Source organism: Toxotes jaculatrix, chromosome 7 (genome assembly GCF_017976425.1).
Source record: "Toxotes jaculatrix isolate fToxJac2 chromosome 7, fToxJac2.pri, whole genome shotgun sequence".
Taxonomy (NCBI): domain Eukaryota; kingdom Metazoa; phylum Chordata; class Actinopteri; family Toxotidae; genus Toxotes; species Toxotes jaculatrix.
Genome location: NC_054400.1, coordinates 10,486,445 through 10,501,963, shown reverse-complemented (window position 1 = coordinate 10,501,963; position 15,519 = coordinate 10,486,445). Strand labels below are relative to the sequence as shown.

General features: G+C 42.1%; 1 protein-coding gene across 3 annotated transcripts; it reads left to right on the top strand.

Annotated features, from left to right (window-relative positions):
- The first annotated feature begins 1,600 nt into the window (after nt 1–1,600).
- Nucleotides 1,601–14,950, top strand: ercc6l2 (excision repair cross-complementation group 6-like 2). 3 transcript variants are annotated; one of them, XM_041042910.1, is made up of 20 exons: nt 1,601–1,847; nt 2,274–2,707; nt 2,853–2,936; nt 3,106–3,299; nt 3,464–3,557; nt 3,732–3,799; nt 3,957–4,164; nt 4,275–4,415; nt 4,887–5,003; nt 5,105–5,224; nt 5,311–5,382; nt 6,141–6,286; nt 6,497–6,592; nt 6,820–6,919; nt 7,268–7,420; nt 7,777–7,857; nt 9,127–10,213; nt 10,297–10,451; nt 10,607–10,764; nt 11,840–14,950. In XM_041042910.1, exons 1-20 carry the CDS (start codon nt 1,826–1,828, stop codon nt 13,134–13,136), a joined length of 4,827 nt encoding a protein of 1,608 aa, XP_040898844.1. In that variant the 5' UTR covers nt 1,601–1,825; the 3' UTR covers nt 13,137–14,950. The 3 variants fall into 3 exon arrangements, with proteins under 3 accessions (XP_040898844.1, XP_040898843.1, XP_040898845.1); XM_041042909.1 differs by having other exon boundaries at nt 2,820–2,936; XM_041042911.1 differs by lacking the exons at nt 1,601–1,847; nt 2,274–2,707; nt 2,853–2,936; nt 3,106–3,299 and having other exon boundaries at nt 3,541–3,552.
- Nucleotides 14,951–15,519: the final 569 nt, after the last annotated feature.

Here is a 15,519-nt window from a genome sequence, read left to right as displayed (position 1 = left end):
GCTGTGTGGGTGGGGAGCCAGCCCAGCTCAGAGGAGAGGGGTTAGTTTAGCTTACAGGAGGGGGACTGTACAAAAGGCAGCACCGCGACAGAGGAGGGGGGCGGGCTTTTACAGGCCCCCATGGCCTGATGGGTTCTGTACAAAAGGCAGCACCGCGACAGAGGAGGGGGGCGGGCTTTTACAGGCCTTTTCCACCACGCCCCCAGCCGAGGCCTGGGCATTCTGCATCACTACTATTTAGAAGGAACATCCCTTTATCTCAGGGCTTTTCAGTCACGCTCCCAACTGAGGCCTGGGCATTCTGCATCGCTACCATTTACAAGGAACATCTCTTTCTCTCAATGTTTTTCAGCCACGCCCCCAGCCGAGGCCTAGGCTCTATCTACACTGATTCTCCAAAAATACGTTATCAACACTAATAACTCTCAAAACACCTAAAAAACGCAACAAACCAACATACTCTGCAAAGAAAAATTTGGGGGGGGGGGGGGGGGGGGCATGGTAGCGTATTGTATGGCTGTACAAGGCAGCGCGCCTTGTACTCCTCACTCGCATGCTAATGTTTAGCAAGCTAATGGTTAGTTACATCTGGCAGTTACTGGATGTAAATATTTTCATCAAACAATTCATTCAAACTATTCAGTCTATAACCAAGGTAGTTAAACATGGTGCCAAAGCCCAGAATTTAAACTTAGCAGAATGCCCAAGAATGTCTGAACACTCAAATAACCTCTCAGCGATGTACTGTTGGAAGTAGTCAGAGGGCTTCCAACTCTGATGAAATCTGAAACTTAAGTCATAAAGCAAGGAGACATATAAGTTTAATCCATTTTTAGCAGATATATGTAAATCAACAGGGTAAGTAGTTTGCCAAAACAAGCTTTGTGTGTGTGTGTGTGTCAAGCCATACAGGGCGCATAGTAGAGAGACTCTACTGGGCAAAGGTTCCCATAGTGGTTGCCAAGGAACCCAAGGTGTGTGTGGGCGCGTGCATGCATGTGTCCATCTGACAAATGAGGATGTACCTGAGCTCAGTTACACTAATTGTAGTCTCCACCATTCAATTCTAATGACCGGTCACTTTTGACCGGAAGCACCAAGAGTGTACAAAAGTTGAATAAAACACAAAAAATTGTATTCAAGGCAAATTCCACAGTTAACATGTATATATACAGGTACGAAGAGCATATATTAAGACACTGTTTATTTGTATTTAGGGTTTTACAATTTTACAACTTTATCATAGCACCGAAGATAATGTTAGTGCAATTATTTCACACTAACTGCTGCTCAACGGTTATTAGCTCATTGAAAATTCTTTCGTTTCGTTTAATGGAAAGATAATTTATATTCTATTCAGCATTTTCGATCAAATAAATTCGACAGTGAAATTTGTTAGAAAAAAAAAACAATCGAACAATGAGAACATCTATTGCTTAAAAATATATTTCTTAAAGTGATTTGTAATTTGTAGCATGCCGTTTTTTAAATTTATTTGAACTCGGTGAAATATTTGGAAAGTGCGGAACTCGCTGCGGAAATAGATAAACATTCAGCAAGTTGCAGTGGAGCTGCTGCTGCTGTAGTGCTGTGTCTGTCTGTGACTTTTTTTTGCCAGATAACTGAACATAACCGGAGGACAAAGTACGAGCGACTTACTCAGGATGATATGACTTACAAGAGCCCCGTTTTCTGTCCTTTTCTATCAGTAGCGTTTTCCTCTGTGTAAATGAAAGCTAAGCTAATCAAGCTAGCTAACAAGCTACAGTGACTTTTCCTCCACAGGAAATAGATCAGAGGATACTTAAAATGCATCCTGGTCCTGATGGCTTCAACTTCTGAAAAAGGTTTGTTAGGCATGTTTTTACTTATTTCTACATCTCTTTTGGTCACAGTTTTCAAACCCGTGACGATATTTTAAGCCTCTGCAGCAAGCTCACATCTCCTACCTCCATTGGCGTTAACGTTAATCTACTGTTAAGTGATTTATAGTATTGAATGATGAGATTTATTTGATCGGTGGGACAAATTACTGTATAATACGGAATTAACTGATATATTATTGGAGTCTAATGGAGTGTAAATGTCCATGAATCCCCACCTGTAATGATTATTTCTTTACACACTGTCTTTTAAATTGTGGTGATTTTGTAACATCCTTGCTCTCAATTATATCAAATCCAAAATCAAATTTGGGTAGTATTGTTATATTCAGAAGAAATTGTTTTTCGCAAAGCAGTGTAAATTAATACAATATCAACATAATTTCACAGAAATGTGGCATAAAGGTGACAGCTGTCTAGCTCTGAACCCAAAATATGGTGCCCTGCAAGAAGCCACCATCCAGAGATTGACCTCCACCCCTCATAGTAATGATGCCACAGCATGGGTGATATTTAGTGACCATAACAAAGATGCAGAAGACGAGGTAGAAGAGGAGGAGGAAGCCATACCTGTCTCAAAACTCATGAGACCAGACCTGAATCATTTCACCCAGGAGAAACCAGCGTTTCCCAGCAACATCACAGACCCCAGGCTATGTGTCCCATTAGAGCTAAGTGATGTTGATGGAGACAGAGTCCCTTACACTATCAACCGATACCTGAGGGATTACCAGAGGGAAGGAATCAGGTTCATTTTTAACAGTTACATCCGTTCCAGTGGTTGCATCCTGGGGGATGACATGGGCCTTGGAAAAACTGTACAGGTAAGAAGTAAATTAACTGCAAAACTATTTTCAGATTTGTCCAAATGTATGCAGCACTTCTTCACATAGCTCTCTTGCTTTTGTTGTCCTCACCTCTTTGATCTCATGTTAGGTCATTGGTTTTCTTGCTGCGGTGTTGCACAAGACAGGCACATGGGAGGACATCAAGAACAACAGGCCCCAGTTTCTGCAGAGTCAGATCCCCTCCAAGCAAATTAAACCCAACAAAGTGAGTATTGAAATATGCTACATACATTAAGAAGTGTTATGAATCATAAAAAAAAAACTCTTTTGGTGAAAGAACAAGCTTTTTTCCAAATGTCAGGATTGTTCAGTCAAGTGCAGCAATAGTGTAAAGTAAGTAAGCATTATTTTGATGTTTCTGTGATCTGGTCTAGGTGTTTCTCATTGTGGCCCCACTGTCAGTGCTCTATAACTGGAAAGATGAACTGCACACATGGGGTCATTTCCGGTGTGTGGTTGTCCATGGGCTGAGGAAAGAGGAGGAGCTGGCTCGCATTAAGAAGGGACGCGTTGAAATTGCTCTCACCACCTACGAGACTCTGCGCCTTTGTCTGGAACAGTTTAATAAGTAGGAACCATGCTCAACACAAGCAACATAGGCCATAAAGGATACGTTTTCTGTATACTTGCGTTTTATTTGTTTTTTTAACGTGATAAATCAATTTTTGTAACTATTTATTTTTCTGCTATGTAAGGACTTTGAATAAAAATATGCCTGTGCTCTCCCTGCAGCATAGACTGGTCTGCTGTGATTGTGGATGAGGCCCACAAGATAAAGAATCCAAGCTCTCAGATCACTCAGGCCATGAAGGAGCTGAAATGTAAGGTCAGAAAACTTTATGCCTGTGTTATTATATCAGTGTGTTACTGGTAGTAACTAGTGTTTGTCTTTAAAAAGTTTCTGCTCTATTGAAAAGCATAACCTGCAAAAAATTAATACGCTTAGCTTTGCATTTGGACCAAGCTTTTAATGCTAACTTTGCACTTACATTTCCATCAGATCCGAATTGGTCTCACTGGCACCATCTTACAGAACAACCTTGAGGAGCTGTGGTGTGTCATGGACTGGTATTTTCAAAGACTTTTGTATTACAACACATTTGACGTTTGCATTTCAGTCATTTTGTTTCTTATAGTGGATGCGATGTGATTACAGTTTGCTGAAACATGTTGCTGAAAATAACTGCTATTAGCTTTCATATTGTGTATTTTGTATTCTATTTAGGGCCATACCTGGTTGTCTTGGCACCTTAGGACATTTCAAGAACAAGTTTTCAGATCCAATAGAACAAGGGCAGAGGCACAGTGCAACCAAACGTGCCCTAGCTACAGGCAGGAAGACTGTCAAAGCCCTGGTGAGGAGGATTTCACGTTGGTTCCTCAGACGAACTAAAGCTCTCATCAAAGAACAACTACCTAAGAAGAATGACAGAGTAAGATTGGTTAAGTCAAACCAGACTCACGGTTATTATCACATTGAGATGAAGGTCTATGGTGTCTCAAAGCATCCCTCAAAGAAATGCTGTGTTGTGTTTTGCCCCAGGTGGTGTATTGCTCTTTGACAGACTTTCAGAAAACTGTCTATCAGACGGTGCTGGATACCGAAGATGTGAAGTTACTGCTCAGGTCTTCAGAGAAATGTGACTGTCAGAGCGGATGCACCCGTAGAAGCTGCTGCTATGAAGTTAGTTCACCGCTTTTACCATCATGTGCCCTTTTGTGCCGTGAAATGTAGTGGATGAAACTTGATTCTAAGGGTTGAGCTGTTTTCTACAGATTCTCATTTAAAGTTTCATGGAATTTGTGTGTGATCCTGCCCCCCCCCCTTAAATGATCAAATCACACAAAATATATTTTCCCACTTACCCATAGCGTTCTCAAGCTGTGCAGATAATTAGTTTTCTCTCTGTTAAGGTTTTTACATGAAGTGGGTAATGTTGTTGTACTTATGTATAGTTCTTTTAATACAGTGTGCGCTACAGTACAAATTCAAAACACAGCATTAGAGCCTTCTACAACTCCCCAATTTATTCATAGGTCCTAAAAATGCAACGAGGAACCCTTAAATTATTCTTTTGAATAAATCTCAAATATATGTGGTTGAAAAAAATGAAGGACTGGTCCCCTTTAAATAGTAACATTTTTTCTCTTGCAGAAAAGCTCTGAAGGTGTTCAAATGAAAGCACTGTACTTCAGTTACTTGGCCATTTTGAGGAAGGTTGCCAACCATGTTGCACTGCTTCAGTCCACTGCAGGAACCAGCAAGAAACAGGTGGAAAACAGCTATCTCCTGGACAAATTCTCCAGACCCCGTAAGATCATACCACATTTTCTGTATTTGTTTCACTAACACGACTAATTTGTTTCTTCCAGGAAAAGTATGTGGGTGCCATTTGTCAGAAGGTATTCCAAAAGTTTCCAGACTTTGTGCAAAGATGCAAAGATGAAGCATTTGAGGCGTTGTCAGACCCAGTGTATAGTGGGAAAATGAAGGTAAAATTTAGGAAAACAGGTTTACTCTGTCACCTTCTCATTATGGGCTGTTTCAGTGTGAGTCAACATCTGTCCATTCCTTTCAGGCTTTGCAGAAGCTGCTCAAATATTATCTGCAAAAGAGAGACAAAGTACTTCTTTTCTCTCTCTCAACCAAGGTGAGAGCTGTTTTTGTGTGTGTTTTGTGCATATGGAAATCATGGAACATTGAATTTTTGTACGTCAGTCACTTTGCTCATGTGATTGTGGAGATACGTTGTGTGAGAGTTGGATGAACAGCAGACCAAGATGTTTTCCTGTAATGTAATTTCCTGTTTCCAAAATGATTTGATGCTCACAGTCACGTAATCCAACAGAGATTTTAGACGGTGTCAGACTTGGAGCGTGCTCGTTGGTTTTTAGAGCCTTGCGCCTGTCACATCCATTCAGCCTTTCCAGACAGTAACAGGCTTGAACACACACTCTTAATTGCGACTGCTGTTAGAGCAGATTACTTGTTTACAGAAAAAATAGCAGGAGACGTGGTTTTCTCATGACATAGATTAATAGGTAAGCCTTGGGCAATTAGACTTTTAAAGATAATTAGACTCTGCAGAGTCTAATGGTTGCTGTCACCTGAGACAGTATGATAACATTTGTGGATGCTATGGGTTCATATTTTCATGGCCTATGTTTTGCTTTTTTGGGAGTCAGAGTACATATATGGCAAGATTCAGTATTACCCTTATAGTATATCTATAAATATACATCCCTGGGGATATTACTTTTTATTACATTTGCTGTTCTGGCATCTGCATTTTATCTCTCATACACACTCTTCACCCTGGTGATGAGTACGAGTCTGACACTATCAGTGTTTACACATAAGTTAATGTGATTTTAACCCTTTATAACTGATGTGTTTTGAACCTGCCAGCTGTTAGATGTGCTGGAGAGCTACTGCATGGCAGAGGGGCTGGACTACAGCAGGTTGGACGGAACCACCAAATCCAAAGAGAGAGTCCAGATTGTCAAAGAATTCAACAGCTCCTCTAACATCAACGTGTGCCTGATTTCCACCATGTTAGTGGAATTATAAAAATTAGATAGAGAAGTAGTGTTTTCTTATATTTCATATTTACGTATTAGGCTGTTTGTGCTGCTTTTGCCTAAAATTAAAATCTTAAAGCTATAGAAGTATGGGAATATTTAATACGGTGTGTGCAACAGTTATTTCTATTTCAACATGTGTGTCAAACTTTGACTCTGATAACTGATTCTTTGTTCTATCAGGGCAGGTGGTCTTGGTCTTAACTTTGTAGGGGCCAATGTGGTAGTGCTATTTGACCCCACCTGGAACCCAGCAAATGACCTCCAGGCAATTGACAGGTAAACAGCAGGCCCCATCTGGACAGACTTTACACTTTTGCACTCTGTTTGAGCTGCAGATGTTTTACTTTATCATGGTATTTTGTTGTAGCCTCAGTGGAATTCAGTGACTTTGTAGTATTCTGTGCTGACTGATGTAGCGTAAATGTTTTGTACAACTGCATAAGTTTTTATGCTTGATATACATGTGTGCATGTCTCTGTGTATGTGTGTGTGTGTTTCCTCAGGGCATATCGTATCGGCCAGTGCAGGGATGTGACTGTTCTCAGGCTGATCTCATTGGGGACTGTAGAGGAGGTTATCTACCTCAGACAAGTTTACAAACAGGTACCGGACAGTTATGGCCACATAATTATAATGTAGACAGAGATAATCAGAGATAATCTGCTTTACTACCTCTGCTGCAGGGGGAAATGATGTAGGAGTTATGAACGTAATATACAGTAATAAATGTATGAGTCTGTTTAAGTCTGTCTTAAGTTGTCTTTGTTAAATCTGCTATATTTAGACACCAATCACCAGCTCTTTCATTTCCTCACACCTAGGGATGATTCCACATGCTAGCATTTAACAAAAATTTTGCACAAGATGATTTTGTTTTCAACAGAAAGTTTAGCTCAGTTAGAGTTATAAAAAAAAATCTATATGCTGCTGATTCTTTTTTTTTTGTTCCAGCAATTGCAGTGCTCAGTTGTTGGCAGGGAGAGCTCCCGGCGATATTTTGAAGCAGTACAGGGGCATGGAGTCCATAAGGGGGAGCTGTTTGGGATCAATAATCTCTTCAGGCTGCAGACCCAAGGGACATGTCTCACACGGAACATACTAAAGGTTAGATAGCTCACACGCCTACTACTACCACTACTACAGTTTAACCGATGATGTGTTCTGCTGTAGCGCACTGCCTCAGCTCACTTCATCCCACTGACTCATATTTCCACTGACACTACATAGGTCTCACAAAGCTAACAAAAAAATTACATTATTCCTATTCTGTTCTCTTATACGATTGCAAGAGTAGTAATAGGAACCTTAAACTTTAAGTGCTTTTGGTTTAATATAAGAGGTAGAGGTACCTGAAGACGACTCATAAAACTGAAAGATAGCAAGGTCTGATAATTGTAACAACTCTGAACTAATGTCGTACTGTGAAATGCTTTGGTTTAATAAATGTTTGTCTCCTCCAGCGAGAAGGACAAGTGGAGGCCGGTGTAATGACAACCAGAACACACACAGGCGAAGAGGAGGAGGACAGGAAAGGAGTTAGCGTGAGTAACTCTGCCGTTCTCAGAGACCCAGAACACAGGGCACTCATCTTTCCCATCCCTCAATGTCTTCTTTCCCAGGCAGCCCTCTCATCCTCCCATTCCCATGTGAAAGAGGGGATACCTCGAAAAGGGACCTTCTTGTCTGTCAGTCAACCAGCTGACAAAATCTCAACTAACTCTCATTTAGCATTTCCTTCAATTCTTCTTTGTCTTATCATCTTCCTAATGCTTTTAGGGGGTTTATTCAGAAATGAGATATACACTGTTTATGAGAAGTAACAGCTCCGACTGAGGAAATGAGATAATTTGTGTTACTTTTAAAGGAAAAACATGGAGAAAGTGATACCCCCTCCCTCCAATATCAGTCTTGTCAGGATCGTGTAGTCACCCTGCCTCCTGTTCTTTGTAAGTGCGAGAACTACAAACCTTTTACAGCTACCATCCAAGCACTCTGGACATAAGTATTTAATACTCTTAAAAAAAATTAGTGCAGTAGATTTCGGGTGGAATACTACCTTAAGGCCTTGGCTTCACAGAAAACATTTTTTACACTAAATTCTTTGTATTTTCTGGAAGGATCAGGTTCTCTTTGTGTGCCTCTCGCTTTCTCGCCAATGCTGTGTGAAACAGCTGGACATAATCACTTGCTTGTCCTAATAGAAGGGGCAGACCACACTGAAGTCTATCATCTCCTTTCAGCTATTTATTTACACAGTGATACCCCTTATCATTCTGTTCCCAGCCAGGCCTGTGCTGTGGAGCACACTGAGGCCATTCAGATTCTTGCAAAAATGCATAGTACACTGGGGTGCCTTAACACGCACAGAAAGAGGCTTGAGGGGTGCAAGCACACACGAGCACTGCAGAATTAGGGAAGAGTCATCTAGTTGGCAAATTTTGTGAAATTAGACTCACTGTTGGTGGCTTCTCCCATAAAAGCCCATTCATATAACTCCAGGAAATGTTATGACCTCTTTTTCATCATATTACATCATGATGGAGGGCATGTGTCGCTTGATGTTTAGTATGATTTATTGTTGCAAACATCTGCTTTGTATTACTCAATGAAATGTCACATGGGCTGGTCCACTGAAAGATGGCATGAACAAGGGAAGTGAAAAATTTGTAGCTATTTGGTACAATTTTGTAGCTAAGGCTTTACATTTTACATATCAGTTTTTGGTTCTCGTACTACCCACCTTGTACCACTTTCTATGCCAGCATGACCCCACATTTCTTTAGCTGTTTGTTTCATCTGTTTTATTTAAGGAACCTGGAGATTCTCCACCTTCAGAGGGCCTTGTACCGAGGGATGAACCAGCCAAGGAGAACACAGATGCATCAAAAGTCCCTAGGGGGGTGCTGGACTTCAGCAGTGGGAGTGAAGAGGACGAGGATGAGCAGAGGTTTAAGAGGAATGCCTCAAACCCCAGTGCAGTGGAAGGCAACAGGGGCGGGAATGCTGCCACTGGTCGAATGAGTCTCCTCCAGCATGGTTTTTCCAGATTCCTTGAAATGGTCAAAGAAGGACCAGAGTTAGCTGAAGGGGACAGTAGTCCAGCTATCGAAGAAAGCTTCTCTGACACAGATGATGAGGATCATGGAAAATTAGGAAAGAATGAGTGTACCTCCTCTGGCATTTACAAGAGGTCCAATACAGGGAACGGTGCAGTCTGTCTCCTAAAATCAGGAACGAAAACCTGGGACATCTCCAGAGGTTCAGACAGGGAAGACAGAAGGAATGGAGCTGTGGGGAGGCAGGAGAGGGTTTCTCCGCTGAAAGACAGTGATGATGCTGTAAGAAAGAGACAGGGTATGAAAGGATGGACAAATAAGAAAATTACAGTTGACGGGGAGAGTGATGATAACTCCTCACCAGACAAAAAACCTAGCAAGCCCAAAGCTACAGTTCCCACAGTGCACTGCTTTGAGCGTTACTCAGATGAATCTGAGGATTTGGACCTAGAGGCAAACTCAGGGCCCAGGAAGGGCATGTTAGATTCACATGGTGGTGGTCAAGACAGAGGGAGACAAACTCTAGACCGTAACAGAAAGAAGCAGACAACTAGTGTAAGGAACAAGAGCAGATCCAAATACACCGAAGCCATAGAGACATGCACATCTTCCGAGGATGAACACACTCCTGTTAAGAAAAGAAGATCTTCAGGATGTCACTTCACATCTCCACAGACAGAAAGATCTAGAGTTGACATGCAAAAAGATGGGCAAAGATCTGCAACAACAAACAGGACAGAGAGAACCACAGGGATGGCCAAATCTATTTCGCTGGCAAGAATGAAAAGTCAGACATCTCCAGCATCCAAAGGGAAGGATGGAACAATCGATAGTGTGTTAGGTAAGATGCAATATCCATTTTAATATGTCAATAGCTTTAATGAACTCAGTTTCAAAATTGATGTTGTATATTTCTGTTCAAAGGGGACATACAGGAGGTGGTGCATACCCACTCTAACCAGGGCGTGGTGGGTGGGAGCAAAGCAGAGGAGCTGATCAGCAGAGCTGCTGTACGAGACGTGTTTGAACGCAAGATGTACTCTCAGCTCCCAGCCAATCACCTTCTAGGCACCCCGGAGGTACATACCACCGCGTAACACCGGCCCAGTTCAGTGATTCTTCAGACATGTAATATTGTGGTTCTATCTGCCACAGCTTTAATCCAGCACTGTGGCCCTGCAGTGATGACAAGTAATAGGATCAATTACATAAAACTCTCATTTGATTGTACCAGAGCCTGCCAGCAAGCCCAGCAGACAGTCAGCCCTGCCCTGCCGTTGTAAGGCAGAAGAAGCCCAGCATGGACCATCCAGTCACCTTCACCAGCAAGATTGTGCACCACACCAGACACACCACCTTCATCATTGGAGAGACTCCACTGGCCACACGCAGGTACTGAAAAGGTGTTAGAGGAGGTGATGTGAAGAGAAATGGATGGAGACAATAGCAGCTAGGATGAAGCAAAAATGCAATGAGGAAGTATATAAAGGAAGATGAGATATAAGAAGAAAAAGCGGAGAAAAAGATGAGCCTTGAACAATAGAGGATGAGAAAGATGAGAAAGATTTGGGTGTTAATAAAGGAGGCAAGTGGATGAAAGAAGCAAGGTGGGTGGGGGTGTAAAATGTGGAGAAGTGGGGAGGGAAGGGAAGAAGGGAGAAATTCCTGGCAGTGTAGGGAAGTAGGCCAAAACTCACCACAGATATAGTGTTGAGCGCCCCCACCTGGGCCTCAGGAATTGTGTATGTGCGTGCGTGTTTAGCGAGAGACCACCTCTGAGCTTTCCCTTCCACCTATTTCCCAGCATCATGCTGAAGATTACTCAGTTATGTTCAGGCAGTTTTCCCTTCCACAACCACAGCCCTCCTGAGACTAACCAAAAATGATCGCCTGAGGGCTTCCAAACCCACACTGATATATATACACACACACACGTCCTAACAAGCATTTACACACACATTCAGACACACAGTGCTCAAATGCACATCTCTGTCCTGCTGCATCACCTCCGCCCCCTGCCTTTCCAAGCGCTCATATACCGACACACATACACCTTTGTGGCTCCAGTCTCACTCCCCTAGAGGAAGTCTCTATCTCTGCCCAGGGGCTCACCAGGAAGTGAAAATACACACTAGTTATATTGATTTCCCCTCAATTAACCTTGCTATTTAATGGTTTAAATCCACAAATGGTAATAACGCCATCATAATGCTGCTGTACCACCACTGACTTTGAAGTATTTCTGTCCCCGAATCTGGTTAGACCAGAGTTTTAATGACTGCCTAGGAGCTCCGGAAAAACACCTCATTGGCTTCCTGGATATGAGCCTGAATACATGGAGAACTGTTCATCTTAGACTGGGCTTGACAGACCCGCAAAATATCTTCATTGTCTAACTCATTTTTTGGGCATGGATAATTTTTCACTCTGATTTCTGTCTTTGTGTTCTTTGTATGCTTGTGTGTAGGCAGCACCTGGAGGAGATGGCGGAAAAATTCAAATTTCCCTCAGTTCATCAGTTTGTAGTGGAAATTTTGAGGAGAAACTCAACCCAGAGACTGGCCTGGCTACGACAGTATTACACTTCACTGAACCACCCTGACCTGGCTAATACAATCACAAACAACTTCCCACAGTCTGATTCAGCACATGCCTCCTCCACTTCAGCCACTACTTCTTCCACATCCACCAAAACAGCTGCCACAAAATCTCACACAGAGACCAGAAACCCACAAAAGGATGCTCCAAAAGCCACGAAAAAGCCTAAATACATTCAGAAGAATCGGGAACCCAAAGCTAAACCTGAAATCGCACAAGAAAATGTTTCTGTGCCACAGAAAAAGTCTGGAATCCTACAAAATGATGTTCCAGAGCCCCAGACAAACTCTAAAGCCCCTCTAAATGATGTTCTGGAACCCCAGAGCTCACAAAAGAATGTTCTAGAACCTTTAAATAGTGTTCCAAGCCCAGAGTCAGGGGAGCAGGAGGAGACAGTCTGCAGTGCCAGAAGACACAGGAGGACAAAGAGGGGTAGTGTTTCTAGTTCTGGAACCCACGGAGCTGGTGGTGGTCTTGGCGTGGATCGGGCCAGCAGCAGTGGTCTGGGGTCTGGGAAGGCTGCTGCTTTCCTGAACCACACAGACAGAGATACCCCTTCTTCTCCGGACCTCAGCCATGGCAGGTCCACCATGTTATCCAAACCCACAGCACAGGAAAGGGGGCAAGAGCAGAAATTGTCCTCCAGGACTAGAGAAACTTTTCAAGGGCAAAGAGAAAATTCTCAGACCCATTTCCCTCCTCAAGAAGCCCCCTCTACCTCAATTAACTGCTCTTTCCTAACAGATCTGATAGGAGACACCTCAATCCTTGATGATTTGTTAAAACCCAAAACCAGGAGTCCACAGCAGAAGAGCACCCCCAAAACACCCCCTACAGTCTCAGTGTCAGAAAGCACAACTCTCACAACATCTTCTCCATCCAGAGTCCCTCTCAATACTGATTCTAGTTCGACAGGCCTTTTAGACTCTCTCTCCTCTCCAAGCTCACATACACCAACTACACCAGTGCAGGCATCAAAGGGTGGTCGCAAAGACTTCTGGGACATCCTCAATGAGGCTAATGAGGAGAGTATCAACAGGTTAACAGACCTGGCAGAAGTGCAGAGAGTTTGTGTCAACACTAACTTATCTGCTAAAAGTAGGTCTGTAAAGGAGGAGAGCAAGAGTCTCTGGAAGACTAATGAGAAGTTCCTGTGGAAGAAATAAGAAGAAACATTTTAGATTGTATTAAAAATGTTTATTAATTTTTAAGTTCTAAGGGAGAATTTTTAAAACAAGACTAAACAGATCAGATTTTCTCGACACATTTTATAATGTTAAAAGTGCATTTGTACATTTTTTAAAATGTCTTTTTATATCTTATATACTTTTTTTAATATCCAGTTTCCAATGAATTAGTGAGTTACAAACATAATGTTGACTCTTGGCCAGAATAAACAGGGTGATAATCCCTTGATTAATTTAAACTTCCTCACTTACCTCATCTGCTGCTTTATTTCTGCATTTTTGACTTAACGCACAAAACCAGGAGGAGCACAAATTTGTCATCACAGAGACATTTATGCATCTATAAAAGTTAAAAATTGAGACAAAAAAAAAATCACAGTAGTAAATTTGTGTATTTGGGTATTTGCATTATTTTTATTATCCATGAATCAACTGGGCTATAAGAAGTCAGAATATTGTGAAAAATGTACATCACCAATTTCCACAGCCAAAAAAATGTCATCAAATTGCTTTTTCCCCCCGACCAAAAGTTCAAAAGCCAAAGATATTTGGTTTGCAATAATGTAAGAGAAGATAATGCACTAAATTCTCACATTTGGGAAGCTGGAAATATTAGATCCTTTGATTGAAAAATTACTTAAACCATTAATAAGTTGTCATAGTAGTTGCACATTTATTGTCTGTCAATCAACAGCTTTTTTCAGCTCGTGTTCTATGAAAATGTTAAGATCAGTATCGGTGTTCAAAATGTTGCTGCACCTGGTATGATGTTAAGTGGATGATTTGACAGAGAAAACCAGCCCAATCTAGGCATTAGCCATTATCGTAATCCGATACAAAGACTACCACCCCAGAACTGTTGGTGGCCCTGAAGAGATATCACTTAAAACTCTTTAATGGCTGTTACATCTCTGCCACTCTGAACCCCTCACTGCCTCCCACCCCCCCTGAGAGTGTGCATATTGTGTAGCTGGTGTGGTTTCTCTGCACAGTAATCTGATAGTCTGTGGCTCTGCTCAGTTGCACCTCAAATGGCCCTCAGAGTGGAAGCTGCTGCGCTATTAGTGAAATAACAATAAGCAGTTGAAGACAGGGGAGCTGGGAGAGGAGGGGTGGCGAGTACCACTACAGAAAGTATTCACACCCACACTTCATCCAACCTCTCACACTGTTAGTTGATGTGTGTATCAAACAGTTCTATACTAACACACCACCCCGAAAAAATCAAAAAACTTTTGTGTGTGTTTGTGAGTGCGCATGCGTGTGCTGAACCCCACAGCAGTGTTTGACCCCTTTCAGCTGCTGCACTGAAGTAAACAGAGGCCCAAAGAGAGCTGCTCTGTGTAAGTGTTGTATTTTCTTTAGCAGAAATGAGAAAGTGCTGATAGCTATCAATAAACAAGAGAAAGGGCTACGTGCCTCAACAGAACATGCAGCTTGGTAAATAGTATGTGTGTGTGCTTATGCATGTAGACCTTGTGGGTGGTAGATCATGAGTATCTACACACACGCACACAGGCCTACTGAGGCCATACATCTGTCACACCTGTTCAAATCACAGACAGAGGAGAATAAAAAGCCCTTTCTTTTATCCCAAGCCCAAACCCTTCCCTCTCTTTCTCTTTCTGCTTTTCTCTTTCTGAGATTTGCAGATCCCTATCTGTCTTTTTGTGAGCATAGTCTGGTTCAAGTGAGATAGCAGAGGGGCTTAGCATTTTACTGACAATAGAAAGGCTCACCAATTGACTGATGGTGGTTGGAGGCTAATGGAGGCCAACTAACATGGCTCAATGGCAAACAAAGCTCTCTTATCCTTAACGCTAACTACAGGATTCTGCCAAGGATCTGGAGTGAGACGTACAACCACCATGAGTGATCAGTGACAATGTCTCAAGTCAGTCTGATGATTGTATTTTATTTTATTACATGCTGTGTGGTGCAAATTCCCACACCTAGGAGTGATGTAAAATACCACCAATGAGATTGTGTTTTTCCAGGTCTCCCATTAGTGTCTTGTCTCTTTGTGTCAAGAGTGAGAAGTCTGTTTATGTTTCCTGCCACTATAACCTGAGTGTATGTGAGTCTGTTAAAAAAAAAAAGGACAGTCAGACAGCGTCAGAGGGACAGCCCTGGCTCTGTATGTTTGTTTGCAGAAGTCACTGTGACACCTAGTTTGATTTGATTAGTAAAAAGCTGTGAATGAGTGTTGACCCATGCTGACCTGGGCCTCCAGGCTCAGGTTTCCATACATTGACTCTCCAATGAGTTATGAAGGTCTGTAAATTGTCACTGATTAAGAACTAGCTCTTGTGCAAAAGCATTCAGCACATCTGAAAATTTGGCTTCAAATCTAAAGTATTTA